Raw genomic sequence first — 21,712 nt, forward strand, 5'->3', positions numbered from 1 at the left:
ATATCTAATTTATTGACTAATATTGGGATCATTAGTTGGGTCTCATCAAAATTTTATTAGGGTAAATCGAAAAATATTTATAACAAATAATCTATCAGTGAAATATTTTTAAGTCAATCATCCATTAAAGGAAATGTATATGTTAATTCGTCGAAATTAAGATTCGATTTTTAGATAATTAGAAAATTGAAAAAACGCTAACTATTACTAGGGTTATTTTATCTCTTAGGTCAAATTATAATTTTATTCATATTTTTTTTAAAAAAAAATATCTTTCTACTTGCACAAACTAGTGACAATATAAAATTTTAGAGAAGAATTAAGAGGTTATTTTTGAGACTCAAATTCGTGATTTTTAAATCATGCGATAATAATTTTAGCATTACATTAAGACTCTCAAACAACTTCGAATCTAAAAAAAAAAAATAGTTATCAAATATAGTGTATACTTGCGAGGAAATACCAAGACTAATGGATGAATAATAATTATGGCAGAGTAACCTTTATTCAATGCGTTAACATTCCAATTTGCAATACTACTAGTTTAGCACTTCATATTACACAACTTTCCTTTCCCGCTTTGTTTATCGAAAAAGCAAAGGGTGTACAGCCCTTATTACTTTGGGTTTAGGCATGTCGAAACAATAGCCGCTCCCCCAAGTTATCTTCATGGTGAAAAACCCCAAGCAAAGCACCTTCAAATGATCCTTCTTCCTTCCGATAAGCACTTCATAGGTTGTCGATCTGCAGGCCGCTCAATGAGTGGGTTATACCGTTCTGATTCCCGATCTTGTGAAGTTCCGACCGTATTGTCTTCATGATCTCTGTTCCCTCAGGGTTTGGTTCAGGCACATCTACGTGAAGTGAGCCTTGCTTGATGAGGGGGTCCTTGGATCTCGCCTGCTGCATGGTGTAGCTATAAAGTTCTTGGTGGAAGGGATGGTTGAGGGAGTAGCAGTTGTCCAAATCCAAAGAAGAATCGCGAGATGATCCAGAGCCATTTCTTTTACAGAAATTGGGAAGGGAAGCATAGTCCATTACCTGAAGCATCCAAATTAGTTGTTAGTTGGTTGATATGATAGTCACCATCCAACGATTGGGATCATAAGAGATATAAAGTGTGTCCAGAACCAAGAATTTTGTAGCTTTATTCTTAAATTTTCATGTACAGGTCAAATGCCTACATTTATACTAAACATTGCAAAAAGAAAGAAGCAGTAGAGGACCATTCAGAAGCTATTTCGTCATCTAAGTCATTACCCATACTTTGGCATTCAGTTTACTATGTTTTCTGATAAAGTAAATGTTGGTTTCATAAACCGATTATTTTAAAAAAAAAATTATATATACGTTTGGTATGATTATGCCCGCCGGAAATTGATTCCTGCCCATTATAGTAAATCTGTCACCATCTAACCAACTAAACACCCCCTAAGAATCACATTATATATATTATTGAAAATTTCATCAACTAAAATAACATATTTGTTTGTGGGCATATATCTCAACAGTAAAGACATTCATCAAAATAACTTTAAGCAGATATATTGCATTGCTTTCTAAGTATCTTAATAGAATAACTTTGCTTTGCTCTCATAGTTTTTGATATAAAGATAATTTGTGTTGCTCTAAATTTGCAACTAAAACTTTCCCTTGACAGGAGCAACTAGAAGATGTATTTACCTTCAATAACTCGTCCCTACCACAACCATCCAATACTTGAATTTTTCTTCTGGTTCTTTCTTGCAAAAGTGGTTTCACAACCTAAACCCCAAAGAAAGAGAGAATACATCAATAGTATGAATTTGAGCATTCTTTAAAGCTAACAGCATGATAACTTGATTTATATACCTTCCAACAAGCTGTAAAGATATATGGAGCATTAACAATATAATAAGTCTCCGTCTTTTCTGGATAATTCAAGTCATCAATAGTAGCCATGAGGGATACTAACTGTTATATTAAGAGAAGAAATGTAAATGAGTATACATCATTTATCGCACTAACTGTAACTTTAATGAAGACCGACAATTTTTGCCATGTTAATCATAAATCACACCAAGCAATGCCATTTTGTATCGATATAAAAGAATATAAAATTAGTAAATCTTTAAAATAAATTTTAACATAATTGATTTGATACACGAGTCACACAATGGCATATTTTCATACGTGTTGTATATTGTCACTTTATCAGATCATGTGTGATGTTATCGGACCTACATAAACCTACACTCATTCTTTATAAGGCATATAACTAAAATTATAAACTAACTTCTATACCAACACGTAGATAAAGAAGCGGAGATACACGGTCAATATAAAGAGAAGTAATAGAAAAGAATAACCTTTAAATTGCCCAAGGATGAGAACTTTAAACCAGTCATATCCAAAACTTTGAAACATGTGCCAATGTATCGCCCATTTTTCCTACTTGCAGCGGGCTAAACAGGGAGAAAAGAGAGAACATAAATTATAGAAGCTGGCTGGATGCAAAGCAGGAATGATATATGTATCGGTACTTACCAAGACTACACGGTCTCGGTATTCATTCATCTGAATGTGTGATTGGATGTAATAGTTAACCTATATGGGAGAAGCACGGAAATATAATATACTGGATAAGACTAGATGGGAGAATTGAAAACATTTGAAAAAAAATTCTTACAGAAGCTTTGTCAAATGTGCTGAGACCAACACCTATTGCAAAGACAGGAATACCCTGTGAAAAATGGAAGTGGAAAAAATATAATCTTAGTAAAACTAGTATCACATTATTTGGGTATCATATAACAATTGATTGTAACACTTTCTTCATATAGTTGAATGCTAATGCTAACACACAAAGGTGATTTATATTCATGCTTGCATACTGCATGTATAGCTTTTACAATACAAACCATGAAACATAGTGCTTAAGATCATTGAAACAAAGTTCACTATAAGTTTATCATGAATGAGCAAAGATTCATAAATAGAATGAGTGAGAGAAAACAATTAGATTGACTAATGACAGTGTAAGATTAGGATATTGCATGGAAATGAACTTTCATATAACTAGGATATCCAAGTGCAACAAAAAAAAAAAACAAGTTCAAAACCTTGCCTGCTTTGAATACCCTGACAACCCCATAAGCTGTGAGTCACGAATCCCCCTATATAGGTCCACCGGTGTTATAGGTTTCTGCATTTAGACAGGACCATTGTGAGAAAAATGTATATACATACTGAAAAAGTAGTGAGAATTTGCTTTACATTTCTAAGGTACTTTCTGCTTATTATGAGATCATGAAATAAACATATAAGGAACATATGTGACAGGTAGTAGTTTTGTTCCTGGTAGCTCGGGCCTTCAGGTTAAATGCAGCCCTAAATAAGTGGTGATCATTCATGGAATTAGAAGAGACATCTAAAAATAAAACATATCAAAAGGCAAAATATTGTTTAATGACATAGTATGTAGAGTTCCTACCTAAATTATCACAAGTAACAAACTTAGATCTCAATGTGAGAAAAAGCAACAAAAAAAAAAAAGTATAGTAGATCGTCTAACAAGAAGTACAAATACTCACAGAGAAGATATCGTCAATTTGATTGTGTATCCTCCAGTTAAAACACTCCACTAGCTACCAAAAGACATAGTATAAGGCTCTTAGCAAGAAATACATAGATATATTTTTTCGTAACTGAAAAGTTAAAGTTCAAACAGAATCAACAGATACCATCTTATTTGTCTTAGGCACATTCCATTCTCTAGCCTTGAGAAAGCGGATCAAAGTATGTTTCGGATTCCCCTGGTGCATATTCTGCAAACAAAACAATGAAAGATACTACAATTTTTACCCTCAATTTCAATCTACAAAAATGTGCATAATCTTATCATTAGCAGAAACATTGTGTTTTAATGTTCACTGATATGAATCACCATAGACATACCAGACAAGATGGTAAACAATTAGTCAACCATGTCAAAAGACAAAACATGAGCACAAAAGACTTTTGAAACCAGTGAGGCAGCATGATACAATTAATCTATGGATTAACTTAATTGATACCCAATAAGTTGTTTTTATTCCGTAGCTTATTCTGTTGAGATAGAGCATTAGAAGCATCAAAATGTATGTGCAAGTTAGAGATAATGTTAAATATAGATCCAGATCAAGTGTACTTAACGATGTCGTGTGAGTAAAAACCTTTCTCCCTTTTACACAACATTCTAAACAACCCTCTAATAACCTAGCAAAACAACATAGTATCCCATTGACAAACAGGCGAGACAGTTAGCAAAACGAACATGATTCTATACGAGTACCAAAACATGTCCGAAATGGTCAAATATTCAAATCTTAATGATAGTCGTGCAATTTAAAGAAATGGAAAAAAAATAATAGAGGGGTTACGCGTCTCTGTAACTCAAAAACTCACAGTCTATACAAACCAGTTTTTTGCCATCTACTGATTCGTTTGGTCAAAAAGTTGAACATGAAGAAGCAAGCACTACTATCTGCAGCGTACCAAGAATCTAACTTTCGCTTAGATCAGTAAATTTTAAAAATGCAAAATCTGATAGTTTGCCTCCATTTTAGAAAATCGATATTTTCTAAAAACTTTAGATCGGAGACACAAAATGAAGCTGTTGACAAAAATAATTCAACCAAAACCAGAGCCCAAAGCCACCAAATTACAAAGCAACCAGTTCAAAATCCCACACATCTATACGCAAATTCACAGAGGCCGTACCTGAAATGTATGCTTGAGCTTGAGATCCACCGCAACAACTAACAAGATCCACCTACAGTCAAACAACCACAAAAAATCCCACAATATCGTATACAACGACCGATTGACAACCATACCTTGATCGATGAGCGCGGAGAGCTGCTCCACCGCATCCTGCGAGGCGATCCCCATTCCCACGGCGGCGGGCCCCCAGGCGAAAAAGGGGACTCAAATTTGGTGCTCCAGATTCAAATCGGGATCAGAACGTCGGAACTTAGGACCTCGATTCCAAACCTCGAGGCTCCCAGAGGAGAAATCGAGTGGCGTGAGCTGACCGCCGTCGCCCTTCTCGCTCTCTTCCCCCCTCCCTCCACTGCCGCCTCCGGCATTTTTATATCTCTGTCTGGATCTACGGATCAAACGGGTCCACGTGGGTCCCGCAGCCAACTCCAATCATATACATGGCAAAAAACACAGGGTGTAAATTTTAAATGAGTCATCAAGAACCCTCACTAAGCATTCACCACGTGGCGACATATGGAAGACCGGGAGGCATTGTAAGTTGAAGGAAGAGCTTGGACGCGATCCAGATCGTTAATACCAAATATTGTTTTATTTTTTATTTTCTTCAATGTACTTTTGCATTTAAAATTTTCACCAGCTTTTGTTGACTTTGTTTAGAATTAGTTGACCTGTTAAAATTTGAAAAAAAAAACAAGTTAAATTGCGCGTGTTATCTAAATATTGAATTTAGAATATTGTTTTTGGATTTTAGAGGGGTCAACCGGTAAAAGATTCCATTTGATGTAGAATAGTCATGAGTCATGACTGTGCAGGTGACAAAAGTTTTGTTATGATTTTGAAAAGATTGAAGACTTATTTATGAATCGACAGATACGTCTCTTTTTAAACGCAATTTCCTTGCGCTCAGGTCCGTAGAATATAAGTCGTTTTTTATATTTAAAAGTTAAAGACAAATAGACGCTATTTTTAATGGATTTTCCATCCAAGCAACTCATTTATAATTATCCATCATTCTTTAATATACTTCCTATATTATTATTTCCTATTACTCAGTCTTATAAGTACAAGATACTTCTATATTTGAATAATTACAATCCATAGTTATTATTGTGGGTCTCAGTACAGTCAATTAGAAGGGATGAATATCCTACAAATTAGATGAGATAATATTTTTGCTTTCTATCTTAGTAAAGACAAATATAAGTTAACTGATTAAATATAAAATAGGATAAGAAAGAGGTACAAAATTTTTACTTAGTTATAATCGGGAATGCGGTTAATCCGAGATAGGAATCAACTCACTAGTAGTTATCCTTCGATGAAGGTGGAGTAGTCTCTTACAGACGATGATAACGCAGAATTACAAAGCATAATTATCGAGATGGAAGTATAAAGTTCGTAAACAAATGTTGTGTGAATGAAGAGAATCAGAGCTTTATTTATATCCCACTGGTCGAAATAGCCGTTTTGATGATGTGGCACTCCCAGGCGCTTGGACCTGATCCGGGTGCCCCCAGCGGTGCACTTTATCTGCTCACAACGGCTATGCAACGGTTCGGCTTTTGGACCGGTCCGGGATCTTGGAGTACTGCTGACATGGACTTAAACATCACAAGTCAACTTTATGTTGACTTGTTCGGCTTTTGCTCCAGTCGCTTTGGATGATTTCTCTGGTCATCCGGAGTTGAGCTCACACGAACGCAACTCCGGTCTTCTGCTCTGGATTCTCATCCCTCGAAAGCACCACGCTCATCCTTCTCGCTCCACATGCATACTCTTTCATAAATTCTCGTCCCTCAGATATACCGAGCCTGTCGACTCACTTCTCGTATCATCCTTCTAGTCTGCTACATCTTCTGTTTGTTTTCTTGTGTTCCTAAGTCCCTGCACATTTAGACACAAGACATAAAAAAAAATGCAAAGCCTAACTTAATCCAATTTATCACATCATAACTTACCCAGCGTACTTATAATCTCTCCCTTTTTTATGTGCATCAACCCAAGTTAAGTTAGGATAATAACAAACAATAAATTAAGTGAACATAAAATATTACAATTAAGTACAAGTAAAATGATGCGATAGTAATTGGGGGGGGGGGGGAATGGGCTCACCAATAATGGTCGAGCGGAGGTCGACTACAATTGCCGATCGAGGCAGGCAATGGCCGAAGCAGAACGTTACGGCTAGGTCGTCAGGTGCTTAGTATGGATCAAGGAACGAGACCAGAGCGCTTGTCCGATAGGGCGAAGACAATTTACTGGATCCAGTTATCGTAGGGAAGAGCAGTCGAAGCGGACTGGGTGGAAGGGTCCCCAACTGAGCGATTACCCTGCTTGGGACGAGCAGAGAGATCATTGACGTATCTCTTAGTATCCTTCTAGGAGATAGTACCACCGACACAAGACATGGTCAACAGGCAGATCGTACGGCAGAAGCTTCCATTGTCTCATCAAGGATTTGCAAGCCTTCTTAAGGTATAGTGTCAGAGATACCTTTTTGACATGTCCTTTTATGGGATAGTTGGGAAAGTGTGCCCGCACCTTGGAGAGTGTGCGTGTTGCCCACCAGGGCACTATATAAAGGGGGGTCTATGTATTGGGGGATACACGTTATTCACTAATATCCACGTCTGTGTTTACTGTTGCTGCACTTCCTTCCATCTTCTCGGTGACTGACTTAAGCGTCGGAGGGCCAACGCTGGGGACCCTTTCCCTGGCTCGACACTGACGTTTCTTGTGTTGCAGAGCGGAGTGAGATCTACATCCAGTCAACATAGAAGTCACATCTTCAGCTAGCCATCTCCACGATTTTCGGACAGGATTATAAAATATTGCAAATAATTAACTCTCCTTAATTGCTAAACTTATCTCTCGTTTTGATCACATCAAAAAATAAGGGTAAAAAGAGAAAAAATCTAAAAAAACTTTTCTAAGGGTGATTTGAATAGTGAGCAAGATTAAGAAATTTTTTCAAGAAATATTTTTTGAATATATGAATTTTTAAAAATTAAAAACTAGATTTGTCAAAAATAATTTTAAAATTATTTTAGAGTCTCAAAATTTTTTGAAAAATCTTTATCAACAATAATCTTACTAATTTAAGAACATGATAAAAATTTAAAAATATTTTTATTTTAATCGTAGAAAATATTTTAAACAGATAGAGTTTATTTTCAAAAATAAAATTTTAAAAATAGAAATGATCATCTAAAAATTTTATTTTTCTTACCATCTAAAATCTAACGTTAACTTCCTAAAAAAAAAAAAAATCTGATTTTTCAAAATTAATCTCCAAAATAATTTTAAATTTTAAATTACATATTTTGATTGAAAATTCATAAAATCGTAAACATTTTTATACCAATAGATTATTTATATTTGCAACACAACGAAAAAATTTCAACAAAAAATATGAATGACAAGTATATAACATAATTAATTTTGCAAACAAAAACTAAAGCAAATTAAATTAATACACACATAAACATTTATTTAAACTATGCATGATTTAGGTACCTAAAATAATATTTTACCTACTAGATTAATAAGATATTTTCTTAGAATATATTTTCTTATTATTTTTCTAATTTAGTCCTTGTGAAATCTAAAGTACCAATTTAGTCCTCTTTTATAATTTTGAAAATTATTGTGAAGAAATAGGATTTAAGCTTGCAAAATTTTTCAAGAATTCTATTTGTTTTTTTTTAATTTAATATTTTCACTTTTAATTCTATCAAACTCTTCTAATGGATATGCTTTAGCTAAATAATTTTAAATTTAGTATTATCCTTTTTCAATTTAACATACTTAGACCTTAACTTGTAAAAAGATATAGACATTGATTTAATACCTAAGTATAACGGATTAGGAGGTAAAAGATATATCCCATTTACTATGCATGTCTGTGATGGAGCTTGACTCTCCCGCTTCATTATTGCGGTCTTCAGAAGTATCTCTCCTTCATCGATACTTTCAATACTCATTTCGGATGAGCTTACTTTATCTTCGGCTTCTTGATGACTTGCCATAAGTGCAAGTCTGGTGTAGGCTTCAATATCTGATTTTGATGACGACGATTCGTCTCATGTCACCTTAAGGTTTTTATGCTTCGTTCGTGATGGCCTTTTGTTCTTGTCTTTTTCTTTTAATTTTGGGAAGTTATCTTTGATGTGCCCTTCTTCATCACAGTTATAACATTTGATCTTTCTTTTGCCTCTTGGATTTTTCATGTCTTGCAACTCATTAAACTTATTAGATCTAAAAGTCTTTTTGAATTTTCTTACTATATATGCTTGTTGATCCGAGTCGAGTGAGGAGTCTGATTCTTGTTTAATCTTTTTAGCTTTGAAAGCTAGGTTTTGAGTTGACTCCTTTTTATTTCTTAGACATGCACATCGAATTTCGTGTAATTCTAAAGTTGAAAATAGACTTTCTAAGGTACTTACCTTAAGATCCTTAGAAATATAGAATGAATCTACTATGGATGTCCAATCTGAAGTTCTTGGAAAGGCATTAAAAGTGTATCGGAGAGAGTCTCGATTTATTACCATCTCTCAGAGGTTGGTGATTCCGGTGATTAGTTCTTTGAGTTTGGCATGTAGTTGAGCAACTATTTCCCCTTCTTTAAATCGGAGGTTGCTGAGTTGGTTCCAGAGTAGATCTCTACTTGCTAGGTTTGCCTCCAAGGTTCCTTTATGTAGCTCAAGAAACTTCTCCCATAGCTCTTTGGTTGACTCGTAGGCTCCGATCTGGTTGACTTCTTGAGGCAGCAAAACACTGAGCAAATGAAACTTTGCTTTGTCGTTGGCCATGAAGTCCGCTTGCTCTTTCTTGGTCTAGTAGTGTTCTTCTTTTTTGGCTTCGTGTTGATCTATGAGTGCTACAAAATCATACTTGATAGTTAATAAAATATCAAAGTTAATTTTAAAAAATACCTCTATTTTTACTTTCCAGTTAGCGAAGTTTGTTAAAGTATATATTAAAAGTCTAGCTTTTTGTAAACAATTATTTTGAAATAAGAATCACATTGGTTAAATGTCTATATTTATGTTAAGTGTAGTTGTCCGTTTAATTTATATTGTAGATAACATGGTGTGAGAAGACACACAGAAGTTCATGTTATCATTTCCTTATAAATTATAAACAGTTGCTCACAACCAAAATGGAATGGGGCAAACCATTGGAGCGGTTATAGTGTAATTAGATATTAGTTTATCTTGACTAATAAATTACACTAGTACACTATGAGTGTATTGAGCAGAACCATTTGAGGTAGTTTCTTTTTATACTGACTATATAAAAGAACAAAACCTTTGTTATTATAGAAGTGTGTACTCTTAATCATGATATAATAACAAGCACGTATATTTAATATTTATTTCTTTAATTTATCAAAGGGTGCGATTTAGCTCGTTAAATCAATAGGTCCGATAAGTTGAGAAATGATATTATTTATATGGTGTGTTGTTGATTATAGAATGAAACTGTGTCCTAGTAATTTAGGTTGATGATTGCCCCTTGAGGAGCTCATAAGGATTGTCATGTAAACCCTGCAGGTGGACTTAGTCCGACATGACGATAAGGTTGAGTGGTACTACTCTTGAAGCTAGATATTAATTAAGTGAGTTGTCAATAACTCATTTAATTAGTGGGCATTTAATATCTTAAACACAGGGAGACTAACACACTCATAATAAGAAGGAACCCATATTGTAATATGAGATTGGTGTGGTAGTGCAACAATAAGTCTTTAGTGGTATGAGTTATTATTGATGAACTTGAGTTGGGTGTTCGGGGCGAAGACGGGAATCTTAAGTTCATCGGGAGACCAAAGTCAATTCCTCTTCCAGGTCCCTATTGTAGCCTCTTATATAAAGCCTTATATCCACCCAAAGCCTAGCTTCTTAAGGCTCAAGCTAGGGCCGGCCAAGCCTTGCTTGGAGACCAAGCAAGGGGCCAGCCAAGCTAAGCTTGGAGCCCAAGCTAGGGCCGACCAAGCCTTTCTTGGTACCCAAGCAAGGGGCCGACCACACACAAGAAGAAGGAAGTTTTATTTTTTGTAAAATCTTTCCTTTTATAGAAATCCATTAAAAGGATTTAAAAGGATGATTTCAATATAAAACTTTCCTTTTTTAGATTGGTAATAAAAGAAAATAAAAGAGAATTTTTATTTTGTTAAAAACTTTCCTTTTATGTTGGTTTTAAAAGAGAGTTTTAAATTTTAAAATATTTCCTTTTATAGTTTTCTACAAAGGAATAAAAGAGATATTTGAAATCTTTCCTTATTTGTAGTTATCTATAATGTGAAAGAAAGATTTTAATTTTTGTTATAAAACTTTCCTTTTTGAAACCGTGTTTTATTTTAAATCTTATCTTTTATAGATATTCAGAAAAGGATTTAAAAGAGATAGATTTATTTTATAAAATATTCTTTTTATAACTATTCACAAAAGGGATTTTAAAAGAGAGATTTTAATTTTTGTTTAAAATCTTTCATTGCTTGGAGAACAAGCTTGTGGCCGGCCATGCTATGATAAGAAAGAAAGTTTTATTTTTTATTACAAAACTTTCCTTTTTTGCCAAGACCAAGGAATATAAAAGAGAAGGAGAGGGTGCCTCACCTCATAACACATCTTCTATTCCTCTCTATTCTTCCTTGGTGGCCAACCCTTGCTCTTTCTCTTCTCTCCTTTTGTTTTCTCTCTTGGAGGCCGGTGGCATCAATTGGTGGTGATCTCTTGGTGGTCGGTTGCTTGAAGGAGAAGAAGAAGAGAAGGAAGCTCTTTTGTCTAGCATCCTTTGGAGGATAGTTGACGTGGCCGGATCTTGGAAGCTTTGGAAGAAGCTTGGGTGGACTACCTCTCTGAAGATCGTCGCCAACACGACGCTCAAGAGAAGGAGAGGAATACAATAGAAGATCAAGATGTCTATAAGCTACGAAAGATATAACTGGTTATTAGTTTCCGCATCATGACTAGTTCATCCTTTTGTATAGATCTTGTAAAACCAAACACAAGAGGTTATCAGTTTTAAGTTATCATTTTTGTTATCGATTTTATGTTTCGATAATGTGTTTCTATTGAGATCTCTATAGTTAAACCTAGTTTATTATAAGAAGTTAAATATCCAATTTCTCTGTGAGGCTTTGTCTAGAAAGTGGTGGATGAGCCTATACCTAAGAAGGCCTAGTGCCTCGCCATGTTTAACTTGGAAGCAGATCTTAGAAATAGATATTTGATAACTTCTGTAATATGGTTTAACTTAGGAAGATCACATCGGTTGAACTTGGAGTAAGAATGATAAGTTTCGTTCCCAATCCAAGTTTAACTTCTAAAGGGAAATTTGGATTAATAATGTTAAACATCGTTTGCAATCCAAATGTAATTTTAGTAGAGCACATGGACAGCTAGGATAGTTCTATGCTTGTACAAATTTTTGTACAGGGGAACTAGGACGGTATTCTGAGTAGCAACCAACAAAGTCTCCCTCGAACTTTGACGGATGAATACTCATTTTGTCCATCTCTATGCTGCTTTAGTCGGTGGTTAGTCTTTCTGAGACAGTTGGACATTGATACCACTTGTTAGTCCCGGTGCAGCCAACTAGAGGAGGGTGAATAGCCTGTAAGTTAGATTAGACAATTTTTTTGCTTTTTTATCTTAGCAAAGACAAACACAAGTTAACTAAACAACAAATAATTAAACATAAAACAAAATAAGAAAGAGGTACAAAACTTTTACTTATTTATAACTGGGGATGTTGTTAATCCAAGGCAAGAATCAACTCACTAGTAGTTTTCCTTCGATGAAGGTGGAGTAGCCTCTTTACAGATGATGATAGCGTAGAATTACAAAGCAAAATTAATGAGATGGAAGTATAAAGTTGGTAAACAAGTGTTGTGTGAATGAAAAGGACCAGTGCTCTATTTATAGCTCACTGGTCGAAATAGCCATTTTGATGATGTGACACTCTCAAGCGCCTAAACCTAATCGAGATGCCCCAATGATGCACTTTATATGCTCGCAATGGTCCAATGATAAAACTTTATCCTTGTCGGGGCGCCTGGACCGATCTGGACGCCTGGAGTGCTGTTGACATGGACTCGAACATCATCCACAATAACGTCTCTTCGACGAGGCGCCCCTGCTGTGCCATGGCAGTCTGAGCGCCATGATCCTATCCGGGCGCTTGGACCATGTCCAGCCGCCTTGATAAGTTAACTTTGTGTTGACTTGTCTGACTTCTACTCCGATTTCTTTGGATGATTTCTCTTGTCATCCAGAGTTGAGCTCACCCAAACCCAACTCCGATTTTCTCTCCTCGAGCAGTCTTCCGCTCAGCTTCTGGTCCCTCGAAAGTATCGTGCGCATCCTTCTCGCTTCATCGGCATACTTTTCCGTGTCTTCTCGTCCTTCAAATGCATCGAGCTAGTCAACTCGCTTCCTGTGTCATCTTTCTTGTCCACTTCATCTTTCACTAGACTTCTTGTGTTTTTAAGTTCCTACATACTTAAACACAAAAACACAGAGCCTAACTTAACCCGGTTGATTATATCTAAACTTAGTCAGGGTACTTATAATTACTATGTAAATATTGTCGAACAAAATAAATACATAAGTCTATATTGTAATAGCTATAAAACTAAAGCTACTATAATATAATTACGATTTTGTAGCTACTATAATGTAATATTATTAAATAAAATAAATTTATATTGTAGTTGTTGGTTGCTACTCGGAAAACCTAATGGTTCCACTGTACAAAAATTTTGTACAAAGGTCTGAACCTTTTTCCTATCTACCATGTGTTCTTTTAAATTAAACTTGGATCGCCTGCGGAACTTAACACGTTTGATCCAAATTTAATCTATTTGTTCTTTTAGGTTTTGACTTGGATCTCCTGCGGAACTTAACACGTTCGATCCAAATCTCCTAGGTTATTAATTCCATTAAATATTAATTTCCATAATTGGTTCCCAGTACTGACGTGGCGAGGCACATGACCTTCTTGGATATGGGAGCAACCACCACCAACTAGACAAAACCTTTTAAGGAAAGCTAATATTTAATGTCTTAAAATAACTTTAGGTCAACCGAAAAGAACAATCAAATCACAAGGAAAAGAAAAACAAAAGAACATTACATCGAAAACAAATTCAAAACACTAAAATCATATGCCTCTTGTATTTGGTATTATTTTCAAAAATAACTAGTATGATGCGGAAAGGAAAAATACTAGTTATACCTTTTAGAAAAACCTCTTGATCTTCTAATGTATTCCTCTTCTAACCTCGGACGTTGTGTGAGCAACGATCTTCTGAGATGAGAAACCACCAAAACACCTTCTTCTCCTCCTTGTAAGATTCGGCCAACTCAAGTGCACCTCCAAGGATGAAGAGAAAACACCACCAATGCTCCAAGGGATGTAAGCTTTCTCTCCTTCTTCTCCAAGCTTGTATCCGGCCACAATTAGATCTCCAAAAGAAAGAAGAGGTTCGGCCACAACAAGGAGAAGAGAAAGCTTGAAGGGGCCGGCCACACCAATGAAGAAAAGAGGGAGAAGAATAATAGAAGTTGTTGTCTCATGAAGGCACCCCAACCCCCTCTTTTATATTCCTTAGCTTTGGTAAATAAGGAAATTTAATTACAATAAAATTTCCTTAATTTTCCTTGACATGAATTAATTGAGAAAAATAAAATAAAATTTCCTAATTAAACTTGTAATGGCCGACCACATCAACAAGATCAAACAAGACAATTTCAATCAACAATTGAAATTCCTTATTTGTCTTTGGAAATTTTAAAAAATAAAATTTCCCTTTAAAATCCCTTCATGGTTGATAAAAAGAAATTTCTATAATTTTAATCTTTCAACATGTGAATAATTTTCAAAGAGAAAAAAATAAAATAAAATATCTTTCCTATCTACAAATAAGGAAAGAGATGTAATATCTTTTCTTAATCTTTTGTAAAAGAGATATTTTAATTTTAATTCTCTTCAATAAATTATATCTTCCACATAAGAAAAATTTAAATTTAAAATTCTTTTAAATTTAATGGGGCCCGGTTACCTAAGCTTGGGTTCAAGTTAGGGCCGGCCACCCATGAACCAAGGCTTGGCCGACCCTAGCTTGAACCACAAGCTAGCTTGGTCGGCCCCCTTATCATGGGTATGAAGGTGGGTATATGTGAGTATAGTACTCTATAAATAAGAGGCTACGATAGGGACCGAGAAGAGGAATTGATTTTGGTCTCCCGATAAAATTAAGCATCCCGTGTTCGCTCCGAACACACAACTTAATTTTATCAATAATAATTCATTCCACTAGAGAACTATTATTAAACTACCGCACCAATCCCAAATTACATTTTTGGGCTCCTTCTTATTATGAGTGTATTAGTCTCCCTGTGTTTAAGATGTCGAATGTCCACTAATTAAGTGAGTTACTGACAACTCATTTAATTAATATCTTAATCCAAGAATAGTACCACTCAACCTTATCGTCATGTCGGACTAAGTCCACCTGCAGGGTTTAACATGACAATCTTTATGAGCTCATCTTGGGGACATTATCAACCTAGATTACTAGGACACAGTTTCCTTCTATAATCAACAACACACACTATAAGTGATATCATTTCCCAACTTATCGGGCTTATTGATTTATCGAACTAAATCTCACCCATTGATAAATTAAAGAAATAAATATCAAATATATGTGCTTGTTATTATATTAGGATTAAGAGTACACACTTCCATAATAACTGAAGTATTTGTTCCTTTATAAAGTCAGTATAAAAGAAACAATCTCAAATGGTCTTACTCAATACACTCTAAGTGTACTAGTGTAATTATATAGTCAAGATAAACTAATTCCTAATTACACTACGACCTTCCAATGGTTTGTTCCTTTCCATTTTGGTCGTGAGCTACTGTTTATAATTTATAAGGTACTGATAACATCATCTTCTGTATGTGGCACCACATACTATGTTATCTACAATATAAATTAATTGAACAACTACAACTAAATGTAGACAATTTGACCAAATGTGATTCTTTATTCAAAATAAATATTTAAAAAAATTTAGGCTTTCAGTATATACTCTAACAGTAGTAGTTATAAAACTATAACCCTTACAATATGAATATTATTAAACCGACAAATCCGATCAAATCAGTTTAATACTGTATTTAATTATATGTGATAGAAGATAATAATACGAAATATTATATTTGAAGATAACTATGCCATTTTATAAGCAGTGGAGGATGAAGTGGGTAATTAAAAATTAGAAGAAGCACCTTTAATAATTTTTTTTAAAAATAAGACGGTCATTTTTGTCCAAAATTATTTAGATTTTAGAGCATCAACTTTTAAAAGATTCCATTCTAGGTAGAATAGTTATTTCAAGTAGCAAAATTTTTGGTGTGATTTTAAAAAGATTGAAAACTCATTATATTTACAAGTCGGAGGTAAGTAAAAGTTTAGTAAAATTAAATTAACCGAATTGGACCAACTGAATTTAAGAATTCTGTTCAATTAATTTAATTTTTGTTTATTATTTTTTGAAATTTGATTAGGTTTTAATTTTAAAATTCATAATTTAGTTAAATATTAATTTAATTATTTCCATTTAAAAATATAATTAATTAAATAAAATTTAAATTTGATTAATTTAGTTTTTAAATTTTAATTAATTCGATCAAAAATTAAATTAACTGATATTTAATTAGTTCAATTTATTCAATTTTATAGAAAAATTTGATCAATTCATTGGGTTGAAAATTTTTAAATTTGTTTAATTTTTGATTTGTTCAATTCAATTTTAACATAATGCTTACACTGGAATATCTTATAACATTAATTTCTTACACTCCCTAGAATATAAGTGGTTTTAAATTTTAAAAAGAAAAATAAAAACTAAAAAAATCACAAAAATAAAAATATTTGGGAAAAGTTATTTAAATCTATTCACTTTAAAAGCGAAGACAATTTCCCTCTATTTCTTAAAAGCAAATCATTATCAAGTTAGGTGCTTTGTCAATTTATGATATTAAATTTTGAAATAAAAAAATTAAGGAGGATATCGTCTTTGATTTGTAGAAAGAAATATTTGACAAGTTGACTTTTAATAAGTTAAAAACTTTTGGTGTGACGAAGAATGCACGTAAAAAGGTGTGGAATTAATTGATGGATTGCTTATCTAGTAAACACTAATTAAAAAGGTTGGTGGATTGCTAATTATCTAATAAACACTAAATAAAACGTGATTCGTTATGATGTAGCTAGATTATTCGGTGGGGGATGTGATGTTTGGTTTGCTAAAATGGAGACATGAAAGCCGACTCATGACATAAATTTTAAGCGATAAGGTAGGTATCATAATCAAGAATTAATGTCGATTCAAAAGGAAATCGACAATTGTGATGGATGGATTATCGGATCATAATTGATCGAATGATACACTTTTGAGATAACATTTGATGATTGGATCGGAGAGGAATGTGATTCGATGTAATTTGATGATATGATTACTAGTGCATCAAAGTGTATCGTAACGGACTTGGATATTCTCAAGACAATATCATCATCTCATAGTGTGTTTATAGAAGATTAACTACGAAAGATTACAAAAAAAATTGGTTGCCGATAGATCAAAGGTGAGAATTACCGACACATGATATGAACTAAGAACAAATTTGCAACGTTTGAGGCTGCAACATCCATATTACAAACTGATGAAGAGTATCCGGGTAAGGGGGTTCAGATGTAGATGCCCACTTTATTTGTGCATTCATGATGGCTAACTGTAAGCTGCCTCCCAATTCGCTTAGCACATATTGATGATCCATACCTATTAAGACATAAAGAGGTAAATGTTTCTGTCCGAATATGAGAAGTTGGAAAGCTAGGGATGGGGTGTCCGCCTGACGAAATGACCTCCCGCAAAACAAAACCAAAACAAGAGAAGAGGTCCCTGATGTTGACCCTCTGACGTTCAAGTTAGAAGCGAATGGTGGGGAGAGAAATCGAGAATCAGAATAATAGATGAATCTTGTATTTTCTCATATCTGACGTTCTCTTTTATATATTTCTTAGCTCAGTGATCGTTCATTTGCTCTTATTTAATGATATTAATTGTCAGAGGAAGACTCTTTTATCTTGACTTCCATGTATTAATGATAGATCGAGTGTTCTTCTTTGTCTTGACTTCTCCATATTTAATGATAGACGGAGTGTTTTTTTTTTTTATTTTCTCGTCCCCACCTGTATGATGTCATTCCTTGTGTAGGACAGGCGGTCCGAGTGACCCCGCTTTCCTGTCGACCAAAACAACCGACTACGAGTTTGTCCATTCGTCCGACTGGCCCATGATGTCCCTTGGTCTAACTGGCCGGTTGATCCGCTCGGCCACTCCTTTGCCGATCGGAATAATCAGTCAGCCTCCTTAGCCGAGACCGTCTTGAATTTTACTTACACCGTATACGTATCATTTGACCCGTGACAGATGGACTCCTTTTATCGCCGCATCAGTAAATAATTTAGACTTTTATAGTTGGTTTTTGCAGAGGAAAATAGTATGCATCTGGTTTCATTTCCCTTGAGCCGACGTGAAATATTGCCTTGTGCAAGGTTCTAATATTCTGTCAACCTCTCTCGAGAAAACAGATAAAAACTCGGAAAGAAACCCTTCAGATGATGGTGATGGCGATGATGATGAGATAACTGGTAACCTGAACATGATAAGCAAAAGCAAAAAAGAATTCTCACATTATAGCATATAAACTACATCCAAGAGACCAAATATCCGTCCTCTCATCAATATCAGCATGACTTGGACAGTCCCACAATTCAGGAGCTCGATAAGGCGATGATCAGTGCTCAGAAGCCCATTCCTAATTCCTATCACGGAATACCAAAAAGGTGGATCGATAACATGTCGAACACTTTGTTCATTAAACAAGTTACGGGATCAGAATTGTAAAATTTCTAATCAAAGGCATGAAGAGAAGGTAATGTAGCTTTTAATGTTAATATTTTGATATTTGTCCTTCCTTCTTGGAGATATTAGTGGTATAATTCAAATATATTTCGAAATATAATTTGCATAACTCCTACAAGTAAATATGCTTAGAAGAAAATTAACACATACCTGCTGCTGTGAAGCCTCTGACCTAGATCGGATTTCTTTTCTTGCAGGGCAAGTACTTCCAAAATCCATTAAAATGACAACAGGATGTTGTCCCTTGATCTGACTTATGAGAACATTTCCAGGCTTGACATCGTTATGAGAATATGGAGGATCAAAACTGTGCATGTGCTTCAGTCTAGCACAAAACTGTAAACAATGGTTAACATGTCATCCTACTATTTTACCTGAAATTAAATTGATTAAGTGTAAGAACGGCAGTGCCCCAGAAAAGAAAGAGGCAAATAGATATGCCTGGAACCAGCGACTTGAATCCTGTCATTATGTTCTAGATAGAAAAGTCATACTCAGAGAAGAACCCAATTTTTCTCTTTGCCTCTTCCCTAACTCCGCCTACATAAGTTATACGGTTACTAACTTTTTGTTCGTATTAGCTCTAAGAACCAATTATAAGATGATTAGGCCGAAACTATCTTGAGGGGTTGCTAGCACAACCGAGGTTATTTCTTTTCCAAGTCGTGAGTTCGTGAGATGAATGGAAGAATGCGTTTGTGTGGATACCATAGAGGCGCGAACACTTATTGCGCGTACACTTGTCGCCGATACCTACCAGACACTCATCTGCTGAGATTATTGACACTCGACCGTATATAGTTCCTTTGGGAGACTCGTAAGTATTAAAAATATTATAATTTTTCAACCTTCTTAATTATTTAACGTTGTTTATTTGTAATTTTATGATAGGTTTAAAAATTCTGTAAGTGTTATTCGTGAAATTAATCAAATTGTGAATAACTATTGGAGAGGGGACTCCATGTCATATTCAACTACTCCAGGATCCACAAAAGAACTCTGGTGGTCCAAGTTTAAGGTATATCCCATTAATTTTATATTTGATACAATTAAGTAAATATATAATCAATTATTTTTTTCATTTTTAGCGGCAATTCACTTGAAACTCTTATCAAGAGATGGAAATTAAAATTTTTTTTAAAAAAAATGTGGTGATCACATTCGACATGTATTGAATCATGCCAAGCATAGTGGAAAAAGCCAGGCTTCATCACATCAGATAATTGGAATAAGATCTCCAATTATTGGCAAATCGATGAGAGCAACAAAAAAAAAGGAGTCATCAGAATAAAATGAATCAAGCATATAATTCTAGAGAGTCATCTGCAACATATACGGGAGGATCTATAAATATCGAGGAACATTCATGCAGATTAGTAATTTTTTAACTCTATATATAGTTTTTAATCTATTTTAAACTGTTATATTATTTCTAACTGTGTTATTTTTAGTCCAAAGAATTGGGAAACGAGTTGGATTTTATAGATACCTTCGTTCGGACTTTTTAAAAAAAAAGATAAAACTGGGAGCGGAGACAGAGCTAGAACCATTAAGGTTTGAGTTAATCTTTAATCTTAATTTATAACTTAGATTTTCTTAATTTTGTACATGCTAATTTAGAAATTTAATTTTTCATAGGAGAGATATGATCAACTATCACTATCACAGAGAAGTTCAGGTGATGGCGATGAGAATGCTCTTTCTAAGCCGTCTGTTACTAATAATTTGTAGTTATGGTTAGAAGCATCTGGGGGAGTCAAAGGAGGAAGGATATTAGGTATGGGTTCTATGAGCAGAACCCATCATGTTCCTCATAGATCTTTTTCTTCTTCTACCCCACCAGCTGTAGCGGCACAATCCATGACTTAATTGAAGAAGTTAGTAATTTAAAAGACATATAATACATGAAAGGGATCAGCAAATTCAAGAAATACAATAACAAAACTCACAAAGGGATCAGGATATAATAGCAATGTGCCGACAACAAGAATTTCTTATGCAGCAATTTCAGCAATTTAGTTCTGGTCCAAGTTATATTCCTCCTGATACTGGTGATGATGTCGTCGAGGACGACGACGACAATATTACATGAATGTTGTAATTAGTATTTTTTATTTTATTGAGATTTAAAAACCTTCATTTTTAATTAGTACTGCTATTTTGTTTCAAACAGGGTTGGTGAGGCTATGATTGGAAATCATGTAAAATAAGTAAGTCTTTATATATTTATTTTTGTGTTAGTTTATAGGATTTCCATTTTGTTAAAAATGATACTTTTTATTTGCTTATTTTCTGATGCAGGTAGCAGAAGAAGATTAAAATGAGAATGCAAGTACCAAATTATCTGCATTTTATCTTTCCTTGGTTTTGAGACATTGTGTGTATGAGATTGTTAGATATTATGTTTGTTCAAACTTGGTTGTATTTATTTTTGTTGTTGTATTGTTGACTATTCTAAAACTTGGTTAGTTGTTAGTCATATGTATTGAAACTTGGTCAATGAAACATATTGTTTGTTAGTTGTATTTGGAGATATGGAACATGTTTGGATATATTTGTGATAATGAATGTTTTCGGTTATGCTATTGTGTTTGCATTGATTTTTGATGTATTTGTGTGATAATTTAATTTTGTTGCAATCAGTGTATGTATATATGGTAAATACCAAAAAATAAAAATTATTGATAATTTTTATTACTTTTGCAATGAATTTTGCGATGAAAAATGATTTGTTGCAAATTTATCGTAATGTACTATTATCAAAATTTTACAACAAAAATTAATATTTGTTGCAATCTACAACGAATTGAGGATTTGTTGCAATCTGCAACGAAAATTTAATTTGTTGCAAATCTGTAACGAATCCAGATTTGTTGCAAATCTGCAATGAAAATTTAATTTGTTAGAAATCTACAATGAAAATTTAATTTGTTGCAAATCTACAGATTCATTGCAAATCTGCA

At 34.2% G+C, this 21,712-nt stretch overlaps 1 protein-coding gene across 2 annotated transcripts; it reads right to left on the bottom strand.

Moving 5' to 3' along the window:
- Positions 1–476: 476 nt before the first annotated feature.
- Positions 477–5,111, bottom strand: LOC122020368 (phosphatidylinositol/phosphatidylcholine transfer protein SFH9-like). 2 transcript variants are annotated; one of them, XM_042578273.1, is made up of 11 exons: positions 4,857–5,111; positions 4,741–4,778; positions 3,723–3,806; positions 3,573–3,626; positions 3,107–3,184; positions 2,669–2,722; positions 2,527–2,586; positions 2,349–2,444; positions 1,852–1,953; positions 1,684–1,764; positions 477–1,041 (listed from the first exon to the last, which is right to left on the bottom strand). In XM_042578273.1, the coding sequence occupies exons 1-11, from the start codon at positions 4,909–4,911 to the stop codon at positions 730–732; spliced, it is 1,014 nt and encodes a 337-aa protein (XP_042434207.1). In that variant the 5' UTR covers positions 4,912–5,111; the 3' UTR covers positions 477–729. The 2 variants fall into 2 exon arrangements, with proteins under 2 accessions (XP_042434207.1, XP_042434208.1); XM_042578274.1 differs by having other exon boundaries at positions 4,741–4,792.
- Positions 5,112–21,712: the final 16,601 nt, after the last annotated feature.

Source organism: Zingiber officinale, chromosome 9A (assembly GCF_018446385.1).
Source record: "Zingiber officinale cultivar Zhangliang chromosome 9A, Zo_v1.1, whole genome shotgun sequence".
Taxonomy (NCBI): domain Eukaryota; kingdom Viridiplantae; phylum Streptophyta; class Magnoliopsida; order Zingiberales; family Zingiberaceae; genus Zingiber; species Zingiber officinale.

Excerpts from the sequence above, each read along its gene's own strand:
- LOC122020368 (XM_042578273.1), bottom strand. The coding sequence starts at position 4,911 with ATGGGGATCGCCTCGCAGGATGCGGTGGAGCAGCTCTCCGCGCTCATC. Across the intron at positions 2,587-2,668 it reads GCACATTTGACAAAGCTTCT|GTTAACTATTACATCCAATC; the intron begins GTAAGAATTTTT and ends TCTCCCATATAG. Across the intron at positions 2,445-2,526 it reads ACCGAGACCGTGTAGTCTTG|CCCGCTGCAAGTAGGAAAAA; the intron begins GTAAGTACCGAT and ends CTCCCTGTTTAG.